General features: G+C 38.3%; 2 protein-coding genes and 1 long non-coding RNA gene across 4 annotated transcripts; 2 read left to right on the plus strand and 1 right to left on the minus strand.

The window, feature by feature from the left end:
- The first annotated feature begins 203 nt into the window (after nt 1-203).
- Nucleotides 204-17,824, plus strand: LOC118432333 (tctex1 domain-containing protein 1-B-like). Of its 2 annotated transcripts, XM_035843884.1 has the most exons (4): nt 204-334; nt 1,638-1,799; nt 12,842-13,055; nt 13,525-17,824. In XM_035843884.1, exons 2-4 carry the CDS (start codon nt 1,645-1,647, stop codon nt 13,726-13,728), a joined length of 573 nt encoding a protein of 190 aa, XP_035699777.1. In that variant the 5' UTR covers nt 204-334; nt 1,638-1,644; the 3' UTR covers nt 13,729-17,824. The 2 variants fall into 2 exon arrangements, with proteins under 2 accessions (XP_035699777.1, XP_035699775.1); XM_035843882.1 differs by lacking the exons at nt 204-334; nt 1,638-1,799 and adding an exon at nt 9,024-9,342.
- LOC118432354 lies at nt 16,142-26,538 on the minus strand. Its single transcript, XR_004833064.1, has 3 exons — nt 26,458-26,538; nt 25,211-25,313; nt 16,142-18,461 (listed from the first exon to the last, which is right to left on the minus strand). It is a non-coding gene; the product is annotated as an uncharacterized LOC118432354 (long non-coding RNA).
- LOC118432322 lies at nt 21,350-24,655 on the plus strand. Its single transcript, XM_035843868.1, has 2 exons — nt 21,350-22,479; nt 24,229-24,655. The coding sequence occupies exons 1-2, from the start codon at nt 21,625-21,627 to the stop codon at nt 24,574-24,576; spliced, it is 1,203 nt and encodes a 400-aa protein (XP_035699761.1). The 5' UTR covers nt 21,350-21,624; the 3' UTR covers nt 24,577-24,655.
- Nucleotides 26,539-26,929: the final 391 nt, after the last annotated feature.

The following is a 26,929-nucleotide window of genomic DNA, read 5'->3' on the forward strand; positions in this document are numbered from 1 at the left end:
GTCAAATTCATCAATAAAGATTTTTAAAAGTCTTTCAAAAATCAAATTGTTACTTAAGATGATAAAATATAGTGTTATCCGGCACTCCAAACTTGTGCACACCAGTTATGCCATTGAAAACATTAATTGTACTTATGGGCCTTCGTAGACGTGGGCGCGGCGTCCGACCAACTGACCAATCACAAGCCGTGCTGTAAATCTAATTAAGTGGTTATCAATGAAGTTTGCAGTTTCCCAGAGCGACCGGGTCAGGTCTATTCACAGCGCTACACTGACAACCTACAGGCGCATTCCTTACCTGAAAAGACTTCTGAGTGGAGGGGCAACAACACAAGTACGTGTATTTATTACTTTATCATGACTTGCTTCCTTAGAAATACCCAAGTTTAGGATTAAGACATGTTTTGTTGTTGAAATCTACACGATCTTTGTTTACTTCCGGTTTGTGAGCGAACGCGCCAAACCCAGAAATGGCGACTTCCAGTATAAATTTTCAATCAGGAATCATTTAATACCAAAATTTTGGCCCATTTTAATCGTAGATAATGTTGTTACTATGTCTTGTTGTCGTTTGTTATAGATACAGTGTAAATTCCTTTGTAGCCAAGCGGTTCTTTTGTGGGAAACAAAAAAGGTGCTCTGGTGTAGGTTTCATGTACAAGTGTACATAATGTCGAATTTCACTCTCTTTTGTTTAAATTGTTGTCAACCAAAACGTTTGAAAAGCATAAGTTATTGGCGTTAAGGAAGTACATTAAAGCATATTTTATCGTTAGTAAAACAGAATTGAGTAAAATATGATTTTCAGGTAAAACTGAGCCATCGCCCCCCCTCCCCCTTTTCCCTATCGAGTCTATCAATATTTATGAGGGACATTCCTTTGTTGGTGTTTATCACATGAAAAAAAAAACTTGTCAAAACTACCAACTTATGCATTCACCCAGTAGCACTAGTCTTTAATTGGTAAGCCCAACAATGCAAATAATTCCCCTAGTGACTTTATAGTCAAGAGTAATTATGTCAGTTGCCCAGATGTATGCTTCGAAAAAAAATGGACCCGATTCCCGCCAGGTGAATTTCATGTCATACGACAATGGCAATTACAACAAAGGCTTATATCTTTGGTATACAACAACTTTCATGCTTCATGTGGTTCCGCCCCCAGCATTGGGAGACAAATATTTTTACAATCCGTCATATGTCACGTTACTCCAGGGTGGACGTACTATGACCATTCAGCAAGAAGGTCTGAGAAGCTCACGGCCTTGTCTGAATGCACTACTTAAGATCATGGAAAACTAATTTGCATTAAATAACAGAGTTTTAAGATAACAAGATTATCACCATTGTCATTGTTGATTCGGGATTTACTTGTCCATCAGTCTTAATAAGTAGTGTTTGATAGTGATTTAGTTTGTTTAGGTACAGGTACAGGTACACAGATGTTTAGGTCCGGACCTGTACCTAAACATTTTTTTTTAGGTACGATACAGGTACGGGTATTTAGGTACACAGCCCTAGGTCCAGACCTGTACCTAAACCCACGGGTGCCTGTACCTAAAATTTCTATATATACACAGCTCTACTCCTGAAGTCATTATATTTCTTGACATGTTTGTATTGTTTTGTGAATGTAGGTCAAGAATGTCGGACAAGCAGACTAGCGACATTGCCCGTGACAAAGCAGCACGGCTGCTGAAGAAGAGAGGGAGCGCGTCATCGCTGAACACCTCGGAAGCCGTCCCACCACCCCAGCAATCCAAACCCCTACCCCCTAGGGAAGGAAGGCCGAGACATGGGTACGTTTATGAACATAGTTGAAGTTCACATTACATAAAAGGTTATTTGAGTTGGTAAATCAAATTGCAAGGAAAATTAGCTGGTCTCCAACTCAAGATATTTCACTCGCTGTAATTTCTCAGCCTAAAAATTCTTGTCAGCTTGATCTAACCCAAGTGTTGTAAGTCATGTTTAAAAATATCATGGGCAGAAACACTCAGCAACACTATGCGGAAATGCACAAATCTATTCTCCCAATGTAATGGTCTGGTTTACATTTTACATACTAGTAATACTTGTGAAAGTAGTGATTGACATTTGTTTCTCATGAAAGTAAAGCTTGACCTTGAGCTACTCTTTTGCTTTATTTTGGTGCGTCTCATTGTCGTGGAAACTTGACGATACCATCTTGAATATCTCCTTTTGTCTGTAAGTACTCCTACGAGTCCTAGCAGTATTTTTAAGTGTATGTGTAGCCCATAGGATTTGTGTGTTCTCACATATAGCGAGTCCTGCATTTTTCTTTAAATCCACTTCTGCATAGTAAGACGTCCGTTTTTTTATAAATCCGTATGCTTAATTGCATGGTAGTGCTTGAGTTTGTTTTTTTTTTAAATCTGTATGGTTTTCATAACTTTGTGCAAAGGTTTTGGCCAAACTGCCATATGCAAAATGTAACATTACAGAAGACTGAACATGTATAAGTTTAATCTTCAACTTCAAGATAAAAACAGCCAGGCAAATCTTGTCTATTCAAGTGCCAATCATAATATACAGTCGTTCTGACATTATATACAAAATATAGCACTCAGTCTGACTTGATGAGATATTCAGGAAAGACTCGGGTAAGAAATGTAACATGATATATACTGGTGACTGAAAGTGCCCCTTGAAATGACAACTTGCCATTTAGCTATGATTCGCCTTTTCAGCTCAAAGAAAAAACAAGTTATTGAGTTATGATTATGATATGATCATATGGGCAAGTATTTGCCTGGAGTAAGTTCATTGACCCCTCTAGATGTTCTTGTCTTTCCTTTTACTTAAATCTACTGTAACAGTAAATAGACTTTGTGAATAGTACAGTTATTCGCTTATTTGGATAGCTCATTTGTCAGCGCATTTTATCCAATAGTCCGAATTATCCAACAGTAAGACAGCCCCGAAGGTGGGGGGGGGGGAAATATAGGATTACTACACTGTACAAAGACAAGACACAAACCCCACACACACGATACGGATTTACTTCATTTACAAAACTTTTTATCAGCCATTTCTTCATCAAGAGTAGTATTCTGTATTTCATTTCAAAATTGCTTCAAACTCAAGTAACAGAATTGCTGATCAACAAAGGATTTAAGTAAGTTTTAAATTGAGATGAATAAGGCCCCGTCAGGGTTCTCCCCAGAATTTTTTAGTATATAGTGGAGGGGCTGGCAAAAATAACCTGAACCAACACGCTGCGCTTCCATGATAATAGGTTCATTTTGCAATGACAGAGGGTGTCAAATACTACAGGTAGAATGTATTATACTTATAGTGGTTCCTTTGTTGTGAAGTGGCAAAACAACTATTGTTTTGATAATTCACAAGTTTTTGCAGACAATGCTGACTGGAAAAGTGATGCCACTTGGCACAGAAATCTGTGAATTTTCATTAATTTTAGCAAAACTAACCAAGAAAATAGGGAAGAAACACACTAAATTTCAAAAGGAGTATAGTGGAGCTGGGCTAGAGTATAGTGGAGGGCCTCCCTTATTCCATCCTGTGGGGAGGACTCTGCCCCGTTCATGATACAAAAAATGAAACGGTTCTATCGGTTGTAACTATCGGTTAGGCCAGCTGAAACGGATAAGTTTTGTCATCATGGATGGTCCGAAACGGATCTGAAGCGATAGGAAACGGTTTGTTTGGAACCTCCTCGCGAGGTAGTATTGAAACGGTTTCTTCCTTATCTGGAATTGCGAATTTGTATCATGAATGCAAAAGCGGCGCGATCCGTTTTACATCCGGGCATGTGCGTTCATATTTGGTGGCGCCACGGTGCCATTCAGGTGTTTCGGCCGCGTTTTCAATCGTACGATTCGTTTCTATAATCGGGCTGCCTCTTGGTCAACTGAGGAGCTAGCATTCCTGATATCGTAAGGGGAATGTGTCAGGAGATCCAGTGGAAATGTCATAGCATGGCATATATCGGGACGGTCAATGTTTTCAGAGGCATTTCCAAGGTCATAACAGAACCCAGCTTCGAATTCAGTAAGACATTCGTTCAATTTCGATCAAAGACCAATAATCTGACACAGAAGTACAAGTTTGGGCAAGATCACAACAACCTCAGGGGTCAGAGGTTGCGTTACCTTGCCTTTTCAAGGAACTGAAACGGTTTGCAAGTTTGCATCATGAACGCAAAATGCAAACCGTTTCCTGTCGGATTTCCAGGCCTAACCGATAGAACCGTTTCATTTTTCGTATCATGAACGGGGCCTAAGTAAGTGAATTGAAATAGCTCATTATGCCTTCAAGTCATAGTACAACTGTCATGTAGAAAGATGTACAGTCAAACCTGTCTATAGCGGCCACTCAAGGGACTGGTCAAAATTGGCCACTATAGAGAGGTGGCCACTATAGAGAATATGCTAATTAATTGACCACAAGCAATAAGTTACACATGGTTTTAGTACCCACTGATCTTTATTCACATAATACAGTACTGTACATGTACAGCAATGATTTTTACACTACTAGTATATGTATTAAGAAAACAAAAGCTATAAAAAGTTTTAAATGTTCTACTGTTGATATTGTCTGAAGAGACTGGTATCGTCATATTTCTTTGATCTTTCGTCTTGTATCCTTTGATACTTCGCCGTCTGTGTGTTCCCTCTCGCGTTCACACGTCAGGTTCGCCCATTTTGCTAATGTGGTACTCACAAGAAAAGTCTCGTCATTTTAGACTTATCTCTTAATAAATGTAAGAATAAAATCCACCATAGTCTGAAGTTCATATCATTTTGTCTTTGTAATAATTCATTTAGAAAGTTTTTGTGATGAAAATTAACCTAAGCGATAGTGTATAATTAGAACGTATCTTTAACGCAATTTACCTCCGTAATATTGGTGTCGTCTATTAACCTTATATGACCTCGTTTGTCGGCGGGTATGAGTAGCGCCAGTTTACGAAGTTTTGTTTTGAAAATAAATCAAAGAGGTTTTAAATCCGGCGTAGGGTGACGATACGGCAGCTGTATATGGCCGAACGCGTGCCAAAACATAGATCAGCGGTCCCGGGCGTGGCCGTAATCGGCAGTGTTTTTGTACCTGCGGGACCGGAAATCGTGTGGCCGTGGCCGCGTTGGACAGGTGGCCGCTAAGCCTATTTCTTAATCATTACGAATCCAAGGGACCGACAAAAAGTGGCCACTATGGGCAGGTGGCCGTTGTGCAAAGGTGGCTGCTAATACAGGTTTGACTGCACATTCAATAGTGCAGTTTCACAAGTTGTCTCTAGGGGGAGCTTTTAGCCAACAAACTGCACAGTACTCAAAAGAATAGAGAAAATTGACTATGGGTCCTAGGGGGTCTGCCTTAACACATCAAACAACTTCAAACGGCTCTAATATGCAGTGTATATGGGGCAACGACCTTGTTTGACACTCTGGATACATTGTTTTTGCAATTATGAATTTTAAAAAAATGCAGCAAGTCCTAATTATTCAACCTTCATTTGGAGTCAGTCTGCAATTTGCAGATTAAAACAATTTGAGGCTGAAAAACACTTGGTATACAAGTGTTATAGAATTGAATTAAATTATTAGCTGACAATGACAGAATTGTGCTATAATGTTATAGTCTACAGGGCTCGAAATTCATTTTTGGGATTAGGTGAACTGGTGCACCCAGCTTAAAAAATTGGGTGCACCAAAAAAAATTTTGATTGCACCACTTAAATTTAAGTAATAACCGAATAATAAAACTTAGTTACAAGCTATCAAATTCTTTAACAAGAACCATGACAGACATTTTTATTATTTTTCTAACACTTAGATGTCAAGAATATGATGTATACTAGTATACTTTGATATCTTTACATGCATAAACTTAAGAAAATAATTGGGTGCACAGCTCCAATTTCGAGCCCTGATCTATGAGCCAACAGCACCCACAATTTTATCATACTGTCATGATCTGTGGACTGAATATTCAATGTATGTAACACCTTTCTCACGCGGCGGCCATGATAGATCCAAGAAGAGGTCAATGAGGCAAACAGACAAAACTTATTTCTAAAATCAGGTCCCATTTAGTTTTCCCCCAAACCACACAAATTTTCATGATATAAGATGGAATAATAAATATTACAAGAAGTGTTATGCACCGAAAAATGTAGCAATTTAGAGTAGTGTAGACTGACCCCTTAGTCCATTAAGAGATGCAAAATAAAAACATAATAATGGAAATTTTTAACGAATTTGCAGCCATTCACTTATTGGTCGATTTCCTAATTGGCAGGCTACCATTGGTCGAACTGCTAATTATGATGGACAGTCTTTTGTTTGCCACATTGAACTCGTTTTAGATCTATCATGGCTGCCGCGTGAGAAAGGTGTATTGAGAACTTCCCCATGCAGACTCCCAACACAGAGGACCCGACGTGGTGGCCAGACATTGCTTCAATCTGGAAACTGGCAGACTAACTCCAAATAATAACGTTAAATACTTGCATTTTTTAGAATCATAGATGCATATTGAGCATTGTATCCAAGTAGCACCACACAAATTAGTTGGCCCAAATTCACTGCATATTAAAGCCATTTGAGGTTGTTTGAGGTCGTTTTAGGTGTTAAGGCAGACCTGGTCATAGGTACCAGATATCCTATACTGGCCCCCTTCTTTGTTCAATAACATTACTTCAGTCTCACTTGTGCATATATCTGATGGTGCAGTTTGACAGTTTGTCTCCAGGGGGAGCTTTGCAGAACAATAAGAACTGGGTGTCTGGAAAGCTGCAATAATACCAGGTTAATGTATTACCTCCGCCAAGATAGCTTAAGTAGGCTGTATTTTCACTGGGACTGGTCTGTTTGTTTGTGGCTTTATTTGTATGAAGTTAAAGGTAAACAAGATATGGGTGATGATAGGTCTCATTACTTTTTGGCAAAGAAAAGTTAATTGAAAAATATCATTTGAATTTCAATGAATGTAAAACAGGATTTTAGTTAGCAACTTTTGCATGGCATTGAACTAAACTGAAATGATCTAGAAATACAGGACTATGAGTTTTCTTTATCTTTTTAACCAGTAATTGATCAATGAAGTATTGACAAGTGAGAGGAGAGTAGGCGTCCCCTGGGTCCCAGGATTCAAACCAAGGTCCACCAGTTCACAAACCAATGCCGCTAACCGCTAAGCCAAAAGGTCCAGACCCATTTAATAATTGGCCTGATGGATTGAGGGTGCTTGAACCTCAACCGCAATCGTTCGCTTGCGTCCTCTGTGTGTGTGTGTCTGTCTGCATGTGTATGAATAGGACTATTTCTGTGTGTACATGTATGTGTATTTCTGCAATCGCTCAAACACATGTATAATGCACCATGATGCAGAATTTTTGTCTTTAACTATTCATATTAGGACTTGAAGGGGCGCAATGCAACTTATGGGATAAGGGGTGAAGTCTGCCATTTCTTGCATGCCTTTATGATAAAACAATTTTACAAGACAAATTCATAAATGCAAATCAAATCCATAACTTAATTAAAATGCTCAAAACCAATCAATATACATTGTGTATGTATAACTATAAGATTAAACCATTGAATTTTCTGATCACCATTGAAAGTAAAAGTAATGGTTAACCGAGCAGAGATCTTCAAAACAATTCTGGTGACAACCATGCCCGTAGCCAGGGGGGGTTCGGGGGGTTCGGAAGAACCCCCCCACATGCTCAAAGGTCCGCTTTTTCACACTCAAAGGTCCACTTTTTCATGCTCAAAGGTCCCCTTTTTCATGTCCAAGATTTTTTTTCAAAGGCATGGCTGATTTTCATTAATCACTGATAGACATCTCATTCAATCCTAGTGAGTCTATTAGCAAACTTTGCCCCAGAAAGTGCAGAAAATGGCTTTTTAGAGGGTCCAGATTCAAAATTTCCCCGGACCACCATTGCAACGCCTCCCGCCTTTGGTATCGGACATGGTGAAAATATGTCGGGGTAGTCGGCCTCAAAGACTTATGCCAAAAGCCTTGTGTATTTTAAGAGAAATTCCATTAAACTTAGCCCGAGAATTTTGGCCGTCAAAATGCAGGAAATGGCGTTTCAGAGGGTTAAGATTTCAATTTTTTCCGGGGGAGCATGCCCCCGGACCCCCCTAGGCAGCTCACGCCTTCGGCGTGAGTCTCGCGCCTGCGGCGCTCGATGGTCCCACAAGTACTAAAAAGAACCCCCCCAACCAAAATCCTGGCTACGGGCATGACAACCACAATTGTCTTTAAATGGTACTTACATGTACATGTACAACGTGTTTAAGACCCTAACAGCACAGCTATTTTTGTACCTTTCATGTTTTCTTTCTAAATTGAGAGCATACAGAAGTCACCTCATTGCAAATATGTTTAATATGTAACTTCGTGCCAAGCAATGGAATTCTAAGTGTGTATACTGTAAGGACTGTCCGTCACAGTGCATCTGATTGGTCAAGAAAAGATGTCAAATCTCATTTAATTAATTGGGTAGACCAATCACAGAACATTTTACATTGTACTAGTAGTAGTCATTGGCAAACTGGACTCAAAAGATCTTGATCAGAGTATACAAAGATAAAAATACTTAAGTTGAGTGTGGTATTTATTTCCTAATGGCTATTGGACAGTTCACAAATGTCCAGTATTTGAGTTAGAAGTTCCGCATTTTTGTCACTCTGACAGTTGATGAAAAGATACATTTGAGTTTTTCGTTTGCTGTCCAAATTCTAGTGCCAGACTGTATCATCATCAGATTCCTTTGCTGATAAGGTTGAGTCACGTACCATTTAACTGAGCGCTGTCGGCCAAAATCTCTCAGAAAAAGGAAAAAGTTGCTCTGTATGAAGAACAACAGTAACCCGGTCATTTTAAAAGGTCTTTGCAGGAGGTAGATTTATTCAAACGTTCTAAAAAAAAGGGGGATTGAAGCATAAGTCTTTGTTTGCAGACCTCTGTGTTTGGTATCGAAGCCTGGGATCCGAACGTGCTTAATGAGGTCTCATCTGTTTACCCTTCACAAAGGAACCGGGCAGGCACCAGGCTAATAAACCCAAAGCAAATGTTGTTCGACGCGCGGCGTGTAAACGGGACTGGGGAGCAACGCGCGGGAGCGCGGTTATCGGGAAAGCCCTTTGTCACGTTCGGTGGTCCGTGCCACCTGCTGAAAAGGGACGACCCTAAAGGTTACCGGGTAGCGAGTGGCGGGGTGAAAACTTCAATTCAGAGATCAGTGGTCGCAAACCGAACGGTAGATGTGGGGATGGATTTCGCTAAGCTGCGAACATCCTCCTTCGGGACGGACGTGGACAATCAGCGGAAGCCGCGGTAAGGTGTCAGACAGCGAGAGAAAGATCTAGCAGAACTTTAAACAAGTTTGTTTTCTCAAACATAACGTTAGCATTTAGATTCTACAAAACACAAAGCTCTAGATATAGGAACATGTGTAGTGCGCAACAACTTTTGGTTGCCGATCGTTTTCCTCTCATTTTTTTTTCCAAATGACTTACAGAGACGTGGCCTGTGTTAAGCAATGTGTTTGGCTAATGCTGTTGCTAGGCAGATAGCAAATCACTTATAGAGGCGAACTATAACTACAAGCAATGCTCAATGTTCAGGAACCTATAAGTTTTAACCCAAGAGACAAATGAGATATCTACTTTAGAATGCTAAAATCATGAGATATTTTGTGTTCTATTGTCAGAGTAGCTGGTCAAACGTTGGGATGTAGTAGCTAGGTCCAGGGAGGTAGGTTCTGTTGTAGTGACAGGGTAATCTATAAGCTAACATGTATAGTCTTGATTGGCAGGGCAAGCTTTATGACTTTTTACTTCGTTGAGTTTTCGATATGATATTTGCTGGTTAGACTTAAATGTGGTTTGACTGGTGTTGTTTTATTATCAATTGTCTGCATTGATGGCACAAATTGGACCTCGTGGCATGGTAAATTTGTGTAAACATGAGCGAAATGTTGATCAAAAGTAAATGATGTTCGTTGAAGTTATAATGATGGAGCAAAATACATACATGAATATTCAACAGTTACCTTTTTTCTCTTTTGTTGCTTTCCTGCTTTAGCTTTAAATCAAAGACGACGTGAGACACTCAGGATGAAACAGGTAATATTTGTCCAAAACCAGTGTCCTTTTAACACGTGTACAGTCGCGGACTGTGTCGACGTTTGTAGGACAAACACTTGTTTGGCGGGTTTCCTTGGAGATGACATGTCCAGGCTTTTCTGGCATTTACAAGGTCGTTTGACCGAATCTTGTTTCTAAAAACAGATCAAAATTACAGCAACTTTCTATTCTTGAGTGATCAAATTTAATGAGTGTGTCTTGTCGAATTGGGTTCTAGTAGTTTCCCGTAGAGGAAGTTAAGGAAAAGGAAATTCAACATGACTAGTACTGTCTTTGAAGAAAAAAATCCAGAAAGGACAAAAATAGTGGACTTGGAACTGAGTCTTTAAGTTACGTACTAGTAGGCTCTTACACTTACAACAACTTCAACCTTCTTCTGTTACAAGAAAAATATGTTTTTGTATTTTGTTTGTCTTCAACATAGAAATCATAAGTCATGGATCTGCATACTTAAAAAAGGAATTAAAAAAATGTAACGATGATTTGTCACTGTCAGGCCAATGTTGTTCATTAGGTATTGTACTAGACTGAAGAAATTATTTGATTTAAAAATTGAGCTGTGGCTTTTCGTGATACTGCAGATTGAAGCTTTTCTACCTTCTCATCTGTACAATTGTAAAGATGTGGTCATGATTATTTTTGCTTTAGTTTCTTTTGTTGATTTTCTTAAAAATTACTGATCTGTCAGGTACATGTAGCTTTTAGCATGTACATTGTACCTAGAGACATTTGCTATTTGTTTGGTCAGCAGTTCAGGACAATTTGTCTCAATACCAACCACTCCCATATCAGATAGTACACACGTCGGAAGGTTCACAATGGTTTACAGTTGATGGGACATGTTGATTTACTGCAAAGGAAAAGATTTAAATTAGTAGTAACATTATTAGTTAATAAATGATTATATATTTATAGTGTTATCAACTTTAAGTTAAAGACAGTTCAGTTGGTTAACGTACATGTAAACTTGGATTTGGGCAAATACTTGCAAGAATTATTATCCATATCGAGTGCAAAAATTTTACCAATGGAACAGTTTGTCAAGATAATAAATCCTATGCAAATTACAACGGATGTGACTTTGTCGCAACATTGAACAATTTTCATTTTGTAACTTGCAGTAGAAGGGTATTCACAAGTTTGTAGAGACAAGTTGCTTTCAGCAAGGACATTAAGAGAAATCCTAAGATAATTCATGCAAAAGTGAAAAGGGAAAACAGAACAGCATTCATAAACTTTTCCAGTTCTAGATTGATGTACAACGGGAGCATATTTACAAAATGTGATTAAGCAAATTGTCCCAAAACGGGTGAATATGTATTACACATTTGGTTGCTTGATCTCCGGGTAACCAAGAATGACTATTAAGTAAACAATCAGAGAATTCTTATCGTGAGTTTTCATCCCGTACGCAAACACGCTGACAGTTGGACATGACAAACTTAAATTACACACAACCAATTTACTCTCAACGGTTTGTTTTCCGAGTGTCACCAAAACAACGTTAGAACGGACCGCAATTACTTGACCTACACTTAACCTTCATCGATTTACCACTAATGTTAGACAGAAGTTCAAGTTTTCTGTGCATGATATTTCTCTGGAGTTTGGAGAAATATTTTTTATGATAATGATACTGATAAGAATATTATTTTGTATAAGTTTTTGCTGAGAAGTCATTGATTAAAAATCAACTACTAGATTTGAAGTGTAATAAAAATAGCCAGGGTTCTGTGATGCTCTGGAATTCAGGCATGGCGTTTCTTAGACAAGTATTCAATGTACTTTGCTAAAACACAAACATTACTGAATCACTGTGTGAACATGATGTTCAGGGTAGCATGTCTTTGTTCAACTTTTAATTAACAAAGTGTAAATTCTTGAATTTTAACAGTTTTAACTGTCAACTGGCAGCTTATAATGTAGGTGATGTGTATATGTGAAATAGATTACGTGATATTACATGTAATTTGTACACAAACACATTGGTGATGATAATGATGTTGTTATTCGAACATTAAAAAAAATAGCAGTATAGCAGTTAACTAAAGTAGTAACTGAATTGCACTGTTCACAAAAATGATACAATCAATCGTCTCAAAATTCAACTCACCTTGCCAAAGGCAAATCTAAAATGATTGATATTAATACCATGCGTAAGTGTTGGTAAATTTGCAGACAAAGACTTGCACTCTAACTTTCAAGGCACGCGTACCTTCCGCTACTGCCAAAATGACCCTGTCGGGAACTCCAAATTCTCGCAAACTATGATCATTTAAAACTCTGCGCGGGGTGACAATTACGGCTTCCATATAGTCGCAATATGCAGTGTTTCTGTATCTATGGGACTGGAAATTGTGTTGCCGTCGCCACTTATACAGGTTTGACTGTTGTTGAAGAGTTTCATCAGTCACGTATGAATACAGTTACTCAAAATTTTCTTCAAGCAATGACTGTTTTTAAAGGTAAGGTTACCGTAGTACTACATAACATGTACCTCCAAATTTTCGACAGCTGACAGTCCATCTTGCTGGACAAGACTAGGTCAGCATAGATCATCTGTCCCCTCTCCCTGCCCCCTTACGGAGTAGGGTTAGGTAGGACTTGGGCAGCTCCCAATCCTCATTGTGGTTCAGCTTTGCACCCTTCAGCTGGATTGACTGTATTTTCTTTTCTGTTTCATCCAGGTCCATCAGTACAGTGTCGTTCATGGACGAGCCGAGTCACACAGACGAGCTCCACCCTCCCGTGAAGCTGGAGAACACGTACCAGATGAGCCCCCTGAAGCGTTTTCCCGTCAGCACCGTACGCCACATCCTGCAGGACGTGCTGCAGAACTACCTACAGGAGGAGAAGTACGAACCTGAGCTCTGCAGGCAGATGACAAAAACTATCTCAGAGGTGAGACAGGGCTGAAATTCTTTTCTGGGAATGGGTTTAGTAACCTGAAATGGAAAATCAAATCAACATGGCTTTACTATAATTACCTTCCACTGAAGTTCCAGTCTTAAGCTAATTATTTGGGGCACAACCCACCGTACGTGCAATTTGTCCGTACTTTTCGGAGACCACATCCGCCACGTATTTCTGAGAACATCAAAGTTGTACAGGGCAGACGCGTCTCCCGTACTGGCACGTATAGAGGGCCAATCTGCAGCACGATGGCACACAAAGTTTTGCCTGCACATAAAATTCAACAGCGTGTCTGCTTGCTCCAAAATCTGTCAGATTCCCTACGAGTTCGTATGGAGGCATGCAGTGCTTACGATTTACAGATCCCCAAAGATTGCCCACGTTTTGGCACATATTTGCACTCATGTCGGTATATGACTGCAGTTTTCACCAAGAGTTGTTTTCTTTTCCTCTCCAGGTTATTAAGGCTCGTGTAAAGGACCTGATGGTTCCACGCTACAAGATCATCTGTCTCATCCACATCGGTCAACTCAACAACCAGGGTCTCCGTATCGGCTCGCGCTGCCTCTGGGACCCAAACAACGACACGTTCGCCACCCAGGACTTCCAGAACGGTTCGCTATATGCGGTGGCGACGGTGTATGGAGTTTACTATGAATAGAAATATTCCTTTGTCTGCAATAATGTTCATGATAGGGTTTTGCTCAGCCTTATAGTTTTTTTTTTTTTTCATTTCCAGGCCAATCTTTGACTTTGAGCAGTAGAATTATCCACCATAGGACTAAGTCCTGACTGGAAATGTTGTTACAGTAACAGTTACTGAAACATCTGCTAGGAGTTAAACTGTCTGTAGATTTCCGTATTAGTTTCGTCAGGTTGGTAGATCAATCAAACAAAGTCTTCTTCATTTCACAACCTTCTTTTTATTCTTCTGTAGACGTTTCGGTGACTCTCTCATTTTGTACTGATGAAGGTGGCAGACAGTCACCGAAGCGTCAGAAGAATAAAAAAGAAGGTTGTGAAATGAAGAACTTCAAGACTTTGTTCGTTTGTTTGTAGATTTCTTTGACCATCTGATAGACCCTCAGTGTCTGTCAAAATGGCCATTGATTTCTCTCCGTCATTCAGTTAACAAGATCAGTCAAATGACTGTCAGTGAATAGACAATGCTGGGCAAAACCCTGATTGATTATAGGCTGTATAAGGATATAGTTTGCGGTTTGTCTAATAGTATGTAAATGCAGAAACTTTGACCTGGCAGAATATGCAATTCTTACGGTAGAGATTATGATTAGAGTCCCTGTATAACTGTGACTGATTGGGATATGTACACCTTAGCAAAAGCGGTCTTCAGTGCTGCATTGATGATTGAAGTATTCATGCCTCTTTGGTATAGCATCAGTGCCGACTGCCACCATGATGGTAACTTCATTGTAATTATGGCTGACAGATGAATTATTGCTAATTGTAATAGACTAAGTAGAATTGTCTGGCGGAGATCCTGATCACAACCTCTGCAAGACAGGGAAGAACGGACGCTAAACCGGATAGTGAGTGAGTGAATCTCTGTGTATAGAGACTCACAGATCGTAATTGCTACTGGTGAAAATGCACAATGTACACTGTCAGTTAAAATCCCCAGATTGTACTGGAAGAGATTCTTATACCAATCATGCTCTCTACTGATAGAATCGGTGATTTTGCCGGATGACGATCTCCTTCCTAACGTGTGTATGCAATGACTATGAAGGGGCTCCAAAATAGCCTGGTATCCAGTTGTATTATTGCGCCCAAGTCTCTTCTGTCCTCTCTTTAACAGAAGAGACTCAGGAGCTATAACATGGCTGGATACCAGACTAGCTCCAAAAGGGGTGTGAATATTCTACAATTGTCATAGGTTTAAAGATTTCACATCACAATGTTTGTGCACTCTTGAAACAGCTTTATTTTTCCACAGTGCTATAAAAAAACTATAGAAAAGTATAGTCAACATCTGTAATATAAACAAGGTCTTGCTGTAAATGTTGCAAAATAACCAGAAAAAAGTTTAGAAAATATTAATATTGCACATGCTACAATGATTATTATTATAAAGTGTATTCCCTCTGAATTTATGATTATCATAATCATTGCAGAATTGATTAGACTATTTACTCTTCATTCCAACCTGGATTTTTTGGAATGTGATGAGTAGTTTTCCTGTCAATAATAATATAGGCATTCCAGAGTATATCTATGCAATCAAACATTGATACATTTATGTATTCCGTCCACCTTGACCAATCCTGAATCATTTTCCTTGAATGAAATAATAGAAATTAAGTTAATCATGAAATTGCAAAAACAAAATGTACTTGTCTAGAACTTTTGGTGTGTCAGGCTTTTATCAATACTAAGGCCATGTTGATACAATTATATGGATGCCATCCTCTGGGAAGCCCCAAACTAATGCCGGCATTTGAATAAGTTTGGTATGAAATAAAGTTGCTGTCGATTCAAAATATGTGGTCAGGAGGCTTGAACAAATTTTGAGTATTGTATAGTATTACCAAACAATAGATTCTTCAATTTTGTCTGTTGTATTTTCCTTCTTTTGAATGGTTTTGGCAGTCTACCGAATTTAGTACTCACGGATTTAACTTGCAATTAATGAAATATTTGCTCATATTGAAGCTGCTTTGTGCAAATAACTGTATGATCAAAAACTTTTTTTTTTGAGAATGTCAAAAAATTTATGCATCTGTATGTCATCTGAATATAATTGAATCAATGGTCTAATGTGTGTAAATTCATAGGGAAGAGAATGAAAGGAGCATATTATGTTTTACACCTCACATTATGTAATATGCATTATGTAAATAAATAAATATCATGGAACAGAATGGTAAATGTGCACCATGTGTAATAGAAATACAGGCTAGTGTGTACAGCACAAGTTGTATACAGGGTATATTTAAATATTTTCTGACACTTTCTGATGAAATATATTATTCACTGATGAATTAATAATATGACAAATGTAAAACCTAGAGTATCTTTCAGACAGATGTTGAAAATGTAGTTCATGATGATAATTAATCGAACCAGTCACATTTACTACTGACTGTAACAAATGGATTCCATAATGTCATACTACAAAAATATGATTGTCATCATTCCTAGGCATGTACTAGTAGTGCTGTGTTTCTATGCACTTCACCAGACTCTGACCTATAAAACTTTTAGGTTCAGTTAAAAGAAAAAGAAAACATTTGGGAACCAGTTCCAGACATGCAAAAAACTATCTCTCACTTATATTCTCTTTTTTGTTCTAAACAATCCTTAACCTTCCATAGATTATGAAATTTGTGCTGAAAAAAAGACAAAAACATTTTCCTGTTGTGTGTTTATTACTGATCTATTATAATTGTGTTTATTTCTGACTGTATTTTGCATATAAAATTGCATGTAAAATCTTGTAAAACATGCAAATCTTACACTGTTTTCACATGACCCAAAAAAGGATTTCAAGCACACAATCATACAGGTGAGGTACATGTACCTGTAAGATTTAAGCTGAACCTGATTGTGTACTTAATTCGTAATTATGGATGTTATTGTAATGAGTTTAGGTACACAGCACCACAGCAATACAAATGTAGGCACGTAAACTCAGACTATTGACAACATTGAAAACTCTTAGCAGTGATCATTAGCTATAGTAAGCCCTGTGTAAATACAGTTTCCAGAGTCTTTACATCAAGGCTTTTGAGTACTACATTTTGTATGATTAATGAATTACAGTTCCCATAATGTAAAGTACCAGGTCCTCTTTCAAGCCTTTGTAACGGTTTAGTTTTTTACAACAATCTTTCTTCAGTGACAACAATGTTATTTTTGGGTTCTCGGATTAACCTGACCTGATCTGTATATTAGTGTACCTTTCTGTATGTGTAAAAAAAGGGGTATTTTCCTATCTCTCATTATGTAGGGCTGTGCACATCTCAAATGCTATTGCCCTCGGGCCACACTGTAGTACAGCTGGGGAGTCCTACACTGGTTGTTGAAATAGTTAAATTGATGCATACTGCAATGTGCATCATTTGCCAGTATTGCAATAGGAATTCATAATGTAAAGTAATTCTGTCAATGGTGTTTTTTTAAAATATTGTATTATTTGAAAGATCAGTACACTCTATGATATTGTATAAAATGTGATATGATACCACAGGTTTTATACTCATCTACATGTAGTTGTACATTGAAACACTTAACAGTCATACAATTGTAACATGAACTCTCCTGAAGTAATTCTAAATTTGAGATCAATTAAATGCAGCATCAAGTAATGCACACTACAGAATGATACTCAGTTGTTCAAGACATTCTAAGAAGTGAAATTATTCCATTTCTCATTGTTTTGTATGTACTGTAAGTTTTGGAGTAACCATGCAGTAGACTTATGAGAGGTGAATTTACATGTAAAGCATTATGTAATGTCAGACTGAAACATTACAGTGCAATACCACAGATGAAGCCTTCTTTGTAACAATAGTAATGTTCAATTAGTGGTTAAAAATTCATTTAATCATTCAGAAAATTGCCCGCATGAAACAAGGTTGTTTTCTACTGAGTAATACACTTGGCTGTACCTATTCCTGTTTTGTACAAAAATCAAGATGTATTTTGTTTGAAATATTTCTTAATAGTGCATAACCACTGACATTTAACTCTCAAGAAGAGTCAGTCATACAATAAAGATTTTGTGAACACCTTCATCATTATCTGACTGTGCAGTTTTATTTTTATAAAGCTGTACATTATGCAGTATTGAGAGAAAAATACATGACAAAAGTGATGATAAATATATCTTGATGCAATATTTAGTATTGAATGACTGTACAATGTGTATATACAGCATCTTAGTTATTGCAGTGCTTCAGCGCCCCCTTGTGGTTGGTTTATGAACTACATTTTATGCACCCACAGAAACTAATGCACAAACCCTCCAAAGCCCTTTCATCAATCAACATAAGATGTAATTGTTTTTCATCCCAATCTACCTGATACAACATGTACTAGTGTACTAAACGTTCAACGTTATCGGTATATTATATTTAGCCAATGGATGTTATATTTTTTATATATTTAGCCAAAGGCCCCATTTCCTACTGGTTATAATGCCGTAACATATAGAAAATCATTAACAGCCGTGCATATTTCAAAGACAAGGGTAAAAAAAATAGGAAAAGTACATGTATTCCTGAGTCCAATGTAAAATACATGTATCTGCTCCGAGATAAGACAAATTCTTCTCTGGTACGATCGTTCCTGGAATGGCCTCGAATGAAGATCCAGCCCTAAGATTTAGTCTACTTCCTTTTGTCCTCTCCCAGCACACCAGTCAACAGTCACCTGTAACGTGTACAACTCAAACACACAATGTGTTAATGCAAAAAGGGATTTCATGTCAAACACTGTCAAAACTCATCATTTGAGGATTGACAAAACCATTTACCTTTCAAACATATGGAAAACTATGAACTTTCATGTTTAAACTACTAGTAGAGTTCCAAGACCTCATACATTTACGAAATGATTGTAACTCTAAGGCTTACAACTGATATATTGTTTCCATCAATCATGCAAATAAGGTCCACAGTTACATTAATTAAATTAGTTGATCATCACTGACCCAAACTGAAGGAGACAATAACGTTGTCTCAAGAAAAAAGGTCACACTCCCATTTCTATCAATTATGAAAATAATGTCTAATTGGCATGATTTATGTCAAACATAGTTCACTTTCATGTAACTTCACAAATATATTGCTTACTTTGCATGTATCGTGCTTCAATCTTTGTTTCATGTAACACTTTAATGTCAGGCAGTCCCTGTGAAACTGGTCCCTTGTTAGCAATGTCCCCCATGTAAGGCGAGACCAATGCCGTCATAGGGAAACAGCCGGTATGCCTGGAGAGAGAGTAAGCTCTGTCGCTTACTTCCGCACCTACAATGCTTCGCTCTCCTTTTGTCTTGTGTAAGGCAGTCCCTGTGAAACTGGCCCCTTGTTAGCAATGTCCCCCATGTAAGGCGAGACCAATGCCGTCATAGGGAAACAGCCGGTATGCCTGGAGAGAGAGTAAGCTCTGTCGCTTACTTCTGCACCTACCATGCTTCGCTCTCCTTTTGTCTTGTGTAAGGCAGTCCCTGTGAAACTGGTCCCTTGTTAGCAATGTCCCCCATGTAAGGCGAGACCAATGCCGTCATAGGGAAACAGCCGGTATGCCTGGAGAGAGAGTAAGCTCTGTCGCTTACTTCTGCACCTACCATGCTTCGCTCTCCTTTTGTCTTGTGTAAGGCAGTCCCTGTGAAACTGGCCCCTTGTTAGCAATGTCCCCCATGTAAGGCGAGACCAATGCCGTCATAGGGAAACAGCCGGTATGCCTGGAGAGAGAGTAAGCTCTGTCGCTTACTTCTGCACCTACCATGCTTCGCTCTCCTTTTGTCTTGTGTAAGGCAGTCCCTGTGAAACTGGTCCCTTGTTAGCAATGTCCCCCATGTAAGGCGAGACCAATGCCGTCATAGAGAAACAGCCGGTATGCCTGGAGAGAGAGTAAGCTCTGTCGCTTACTTCTGCACCTACAATGCTTCGCTCTCCTTTTGTCTTGTGTAAGGCAGTCCCTGGGAAACTGGCCCCTTGTTAGCAATTTTTACAGCACAATTCACATTGTATGCAAATGTCCATAATTGCAAAGTTAATGACAGAATGTAAACATGGAATTTTGACAGGACTACCGGTTAACAAAAACTTTGTGTCTTTGTGTTAAAAAGACCACGATGAATAATATAGATCTTTCTGATTGTGACCTTATTTGCATAATCAATGAGACAAAACAATAAATCTACAAATATTTTAAAGAGGTATGAGGTCTCGGAACTCTTGATGCAATAGATTTACGACATATTGTCCAATTAAAGAGATTATGTTTGCCAATGCTGGAGGCTAATGTTTAAGGAGTTTCTTTTTTTTTCAAATTCAAACAAGAACAAGTGACCGTAGGTCACATACTAGATATGACATATTTATGGATTCCCTCGCATCGGTCGCTATAATATATATTATGCCGATGATATTGACAGTCCCAGACAGACAAATAATGACGAACAGGAAGGAAAACAAGTCCTAATATTACTGATATCTTACCAGAACAAGTATTGTTTATTATAACACTGGCAGTGACCTATGCAATGCGCTAGCAAGCCAGAGTCTAACATCTGTTTAGGGACGTCTACCGCGGCAGCTCTTCAGTGCATTAGACAACACATAACCCTCCATATCTGCTTGGAGATAAGCAAATTACCAAACCCCGAAGCCACATGGCCTGTTCCACAATACTCAGGGAATATAGGAGTAATTTCTGAAACTATGACATTGATCATAAAACAACAGCTACCGCAACAAGCCCAAGATAATAAAATGTTTTTCATCTTACAGTATTTTTTGCTCCAATTTACTTCTACTTCAGAGGCACAACATGCAGATGAGAAAACAATCCCTAAACATTTTGCTGTGGTGCACCATTTTAGCCCACTAGCTTGTTCAGAGCAGTGTCTCCAAGGGCCTAGCCACATGGCTACTGTTTTTTTCTTTATTCAAAACTAGACCAGAAAAAACGGAAAAATGTCTAATAATATCTAAACTTCTATCAATAGAAATTTTGTCACCAAGTATCAGTTCAGTATCATCTGCATATTGAAAAATTCGAGATTCAACATCGGAGTCGCCAAGCCCAGATAATGTAATACCTTTGATTTCGGAAGACTGGCGGATTTTAAGAGCAAAAAGCTCCGTGGCTAGAATAAACAGAAGAGAAGACAAGGGACATCCTTGACGTACACCTCTTCCCAGGTCAAACCATTCAGAGATATGACCACAATGATTGATACAACTACGGGCATTATTACTAAGTGTCATAATACCTTTACCCACTGAACAAAATCTGAACCGAAATTGAACTTTTCAAGAACTTTTATAATGAGGTCTTTGGAAATAGTATCAAAGGCTTTGCTGTAATCTAAGAAGAGAATGGCACCTGGAACATTAGAATCTCTAGTAAAGCAAATTATGTCATCTATGGCTCGTATGTTATTCAAAATACTACGTCCCTTGATATATCCAACTTGGTCTGGTCCAACAATGTGAGAAATAATGTTCTGTAATCTATTTCTTTGCACCTATTTTGTAATCAGTATTTGTAATTGAGATAGGTCGCCAGTTAGACAGCTGGTCTGTACTTAAATCTTGGTGTTCACCCCCTTTAAAGAGTAAGGATATAACCCCTTTACGTTGAGTGGAAGAAAGCTGGTTCTTCGTGTAGCCCTCATTTAGTGAGTTCAAAACCATAGATCCTATTCTGCTCCAAAAGACTTTATAAAAGTCAGTAGTCTTGGGCTTCACGCAACCTTAGTCTTATAGGAAAAATAACAGTGCTCAAAAACCTTGTAGCTTCACAACTGTCTTACAGTTTTGGTGCACTTATACCACCGGATAGCTTCTTAAAGGATGTTAATTTGATGTTTTACAGATTTATCTGGAAAAGAGATAGAGTAAAGCGTAATGTGATGGTTCAAGACTATTCAAAGGGAGGATTGAAAATGATAGATATAAGAATAATGCACAAATGTTGTTTATTACGATCGATAAAGAAATTGTTATCCGGTAGTGAAACTCCTACTCCTACATGCAAGAAGATACAACTGTATTATTTTAAGAAGTTAGGACCTGATCTTTGTATATTGAGACATAACTGCTCGGCAGTCCATGTGTCATCTAAAGATTCACTGTTGCCCTTACCTCTCTATTACCGTAAACTCATACTTACTTGGTATGAAATGAAACCTGTACAGAATGTCAATGATATTGAGGTAAATCAAGTAAATTGGCAATTGTTATGGAACAATGCTTGTATAAGTTACAAGGGCAACATGCTTTATTTTAAGAAATGGATTAGACGACATATTCTTTATGTAAATGATATTGTGGATAATCAGGGTAACTTTATATCTTTTGATGATGTAAAAGCTATTGTTGGTAATGATGCACATGTATTACTACAGTATCATGCTTTAATCAATTCAATTCCCAAACAATGGAAAGGTGTTTCTCGATTAGACAACGAAGAATCTCCTAGTATCAAACTTTGTGGTAAAGACATCCGCTTACTAGACTCTATCTTCTTTAAGAATTTCTGTATCATGCAATACCAAGCAGTCCCAGTCTCACAGAATTTCTGGGAGAAACGATTTCCTATGTACGATTTTCGTTCCATTTCTTGGCATGTACTATGGAAATCTCCCTTCTTGACCACTAAAGAACCCAAACTTATTAGTTTGCAATGGAAGATCTTGCATAATATTTATCCGACCAAAATATCAGGGTTCTAGCTAGCGCAAAGTTGCGTAGCGGCCCACTACGTTAAAATTTTGGACCGCTACGCTCATTTTGGGGCCGCTACGCTTATTTTCAATACAAAGTAGCGGCATTTTGACTGTATTTATTTGTGCAATAATGCCAGATCAAATGTAAAAAAACGTTGGTTTCAGTTGTTTCAGAGGGAATCGCAATGAGCAAAACACAAATACATGTGTGGGCGCTGCCTGGCGTGACTTATCAGGTCCCATGTGCACAGAGCGCACGGCCGAGGCGGGTCTTCATGTTGCCCTCCCATATTGGCAAGCCCAGAGCCATATTTGGGCTAGACTGGCTTATTACGACTTGCCGAGGGAGTGTCCTTGTATGACAATCTTTTTCGTGGAACTTGAACAACTACAACTACAAATACGTTTCCTCCTCGTCCTCAACGCTTTTTCCTCGTAACTTGCGCGCCTACCCTCACTAAACTGCATTAATAATTTTTAAGGATAGAAAAAATAATAATCAGACACTTGTCCCTCATACACTTGGCACGTCCCGATCAGGCCGTGGGAGGCTGTTGAAAAAGTTCGTCACAGTAGCAGATACTTTTGGTCATTTTATCAAAGTAAAAACTAAACTAACAATATATAATGTGAAATATTTTTAAAAAGTTGGAGCACTGTTACCATCAGATATGCTTTATGAGCATTTGTTTTTGTCATTTAATCATCAGATATTGTCAGTTCAGTTTTGTTTTGGAAATTCCAAATGCCGTTTGTCCTCCCCAAAAGTAAACCTGACTAGACAACACCCCAAAAAGGGCGGAGTCTGCACTGCCAGCAGGCTGGTGCCGGAGACTGTCCAGTGCAGTGGGCGGAGTCAAGTCTCTTTAGCCTCTAAAAAGTTTTGCCGCCAGCACGGCCCCAGTGCAGTGGGAGGAGCATTGTGCATACAAGCCGTGGGAATGAATTTCCCAAGAGGGACCCGCCTCATAGATGAATAATTAAACCATATTTGGTGTGTCTCAAAGGAACGTGTTTCTTTCTATCTTCTGGTAGTGCCTGCAGAGGAATCAGCAATACGATATGACATGTAGGGGGAGGTGTAAAATGTAAAGTGTGTTCTGTGTTCTTTCTCTCACTAAATTTCTGGAATTGATTTACAAGAGAGGTAGAGTGGCTTACATTGATAAACATGTTAAGATTTTGGCAGTGTGATGTAGCCATTCTTTTTTCAAGTATTGTAAACATTGTTCCCACTGCCATGAAATTGAATACAGTATTCTGAACATTGTATGGAAATGGAGGAACATTGAGGAAGTCTAAGCAAATTTGGAAATGTATGTAGAAATGATTACAGACTTTTGAAATTAATTCTTACCTTTGATTTGACTCTCTAGTAACTTTTAGTAAAATGATGTTACTTACCTGTTTCTAGGTTTACCTGTTAATTTTTTGTTTCTATGTATGAGTTAAGATATCTTGTGACAAGGTCCTTTGTAAGGGTAACACAGTGACAAGATGCAAAAGTATAAGAATTACCCATCAAGAATACATATTGAGAAAACAACAATTTTCCTTTTATAGGTCCCTAAGAATGGCCCATTTCAATTTTATATTTCCAAAAGCTCCATACCGTGGAAGGGGGGAAAGCCCCACTTCCACACCATCCCCCCCTCGGTCGCTTCGCGCCCTCGAGCTTGGTCGCTTCGCTCCCTCGCCTTGACCACTACGCTCAAATTTCATCCGAGCTAGAACCCTGAAATATTGTTGCATAAGATGAGAATTGTAGAAAATAATAAGTGTATTTTTTGCGATATTATAGAATATATAGAGCATTTTTTCTTTGATTGTAAAATTGTTAAACCATTATGGGATTATGTGGAAAGTTTGTTTAGTTATTCCATATCTCTCACTGTACATGACATTATTTTTGGATACAACCCTCATATGTTAAACAAGTTTCGGTACATCAATGAACTGCTGCTAGTTGCGAAACTATCCATTGTAAAATATAAGTCTACAGTGTCATCCCCGAATTCACTATGTCAAGATGCAGAAATCATCCTGAAAATTTTCAAATCAGAATGTATTCTTAGAAATATGATATAAGCTACATATTGTACAGCTTTCTGTGATATGTAATAAAGTGCCGTGACGAACACGGAATCAGGAAGAAAAAAAAAAAAAACAGCTACCGCAACAACAACAAAAAACAAGGTGCATCTACATACGAATGCAGCAAATGGATAGAGAAACAGATACTCATCACATACACCAACAACAATACTGTCATCAGAGGTTAGTCGTCCATAGAATTTTCCTTTCCTTTATCCCAAAAATCTTCCTGGCTCCTTGAACATCAAATATATATGCTAAGAGCAAAGAAATGGTGTATAGCACAGTCAGAACATAAATTCATGCACAGCTACAAGTACACTGAGCATTGGTGCCTCAAAACCTTTTAATTTCAGTATCATTGATTGGAGATTTCAAATTCAGGATATGTCCTTAGATTTATAAGCAACAAATTATGTAGAAATATGATAAAGTAGGTCCTTTATGAAAGTTATTTCAGAATTTTTATTGAGAAAAACAAAAATTTGCATGTGTAACATTTGCTACGTATATGGCATATTTCAGGTATCAAATAGACTTGCTGAATTAAGACATTAAGACACTTATATCTGCCTATATATCTTACTTCAAGTACTAGTAGACTAAGATTTGCTTGTGGGTTACTGACCTTGTAAAATGGAAGCCCTGTCCCAGCACCTTGAGGAGCTTACTAAGTAAAATGACTTGGACTGGCTTTTTTCTTTCCATCTGCAGTTGCACCTGAACAATGTCTGCAACAAATAACATGATATCATTACACAATGTGTATATATTATATAATAATCATTATATAAATTTATCAATTGTGCTCCAAACAACAGATAAGGAAATACAAACAAGAAAACATGTTCTATACACAACAGCAAGAGTGTGTAGCACACAAGCCTCTATGAAGTAGTTCTAGTGTTTGCTGTACTCAATGAATGAATGAATGAATTTGATGCTCTGAACAATCGCACAAGGTACAATGTAGATGTGGCTGAGGTGCAGGCTTTTAGCCAGGCATGCATCAACGCGTCCAGATGACGCGCTTTTCTTAGAATAACAAGAAATTTGACGGGGCTGGACGCCCTTGCACTGGGCAGAAAATCCTCTGACAAGCATAAAATTCTAATTGACCAGGCCTAGGGATGCTACCAGGTCATCTGTGGTCACATTCTACTTTGACCTCAGTCTGTAAGCCGTTTTGTTTTTTTTGCTTTTTAGGATACCTTAGAATGCACTATTTTAATTCAAAATCATAAAAAAACTCTGCACCATGGAAGGGGGATGCCCCCCAGAGCCCCCTACAATAGTCAATTACCGCGACTCACCAATAAATCTGGGCTCCCTATATAATAGGCTATAATAAAATATAAATCATAGCTAAAACTTTTAGCTAGGAAAAGCCTGCTGAGGTGTGTGCCAAATGTTAGACAAATCCATCAAAAGGATCTTGATTTAAATATAGCAATGGCAAAACCCCAGACAAAACAAGTTGAATAATGTATGAAAGACTTGTCATCATCATCATCATTAATCATCCGCTAAGGTGCAGCAAGTAAGACTAATCTTAGCAAAGAAGGATGTTGTAGCGTTTTCTTGTAGATCGTGTAAATTAGGCCGCCCCTAATTTTCAGTATTAAGTACATCAAACAATGTTAAACTTGAGGTTGTTGGTAGAGTTCTTCAGTTCAATGATCATGTTGAATGTTAAGTTTACCTTTGAAATGACATTCCCATCATTTACCATTATAGAATTTATTCATTATGGAAATTAGTCCTCAATCAATGCATAATCAATATCTATTAACATTCCTCTCTGTCTACATGTCACATATTTGAGAGTCAAGACATACAGACTTATATAATTAAAGACTTAGTACTAGCTCCCACCATGTCGTGCAACGCATGAAGCAGTTACTTGTAGAGTAGTCCAGCACGGTCTTTCTGCAGCCAGTCTCGTTACATCCTTCCAGCCCACTGCAGTCAGGAGATCTCTTTCAATTGTCTGCTGCCAGGATATATAAATTTTCCTCATCAATAATCAAGCAATTTATTAATTTTAATAATTTTAATAATTTTATTAATATTCAAACTAGCTCCTGATTCACATGATTTGTATCTAATTGAAATTTCTCTTTATGTCCAGGTAATTGTTTTATTTCAATAAGCTATGCAATAACATCCTCCTACGGCAGTCCCCAACCGCACTAGCCTATTGGGGCCCTGCTGTCTGGATGCCCACCAGTGGTTACTGTGATTGTCACCACAAACCAGCTGTCAACCAATCAGAGAATAGGCCTTTCTTGGGCTTTCTGTTCACAAAAGCCATCTCGCAAAGGAGGCTGGGAAGCTATCAGCCAAT

Source organism: Branchiostoma floridae, chromosome 15 (genome assembly GCF_000003815.2).
Source record: "Branchiostoma floridae strain S238N-H82 chromosome 15, Bfl_VNyyK, whole genome shotgun sequence".
NCBI classification, from domain to species: domain Eukaryota; kingdom Metazoa; phylum Chordata; class Leptocardii; order Amphioxiformes; family Branchiostomatidae; genus Branchiostoma; species Branchiostoma floridae.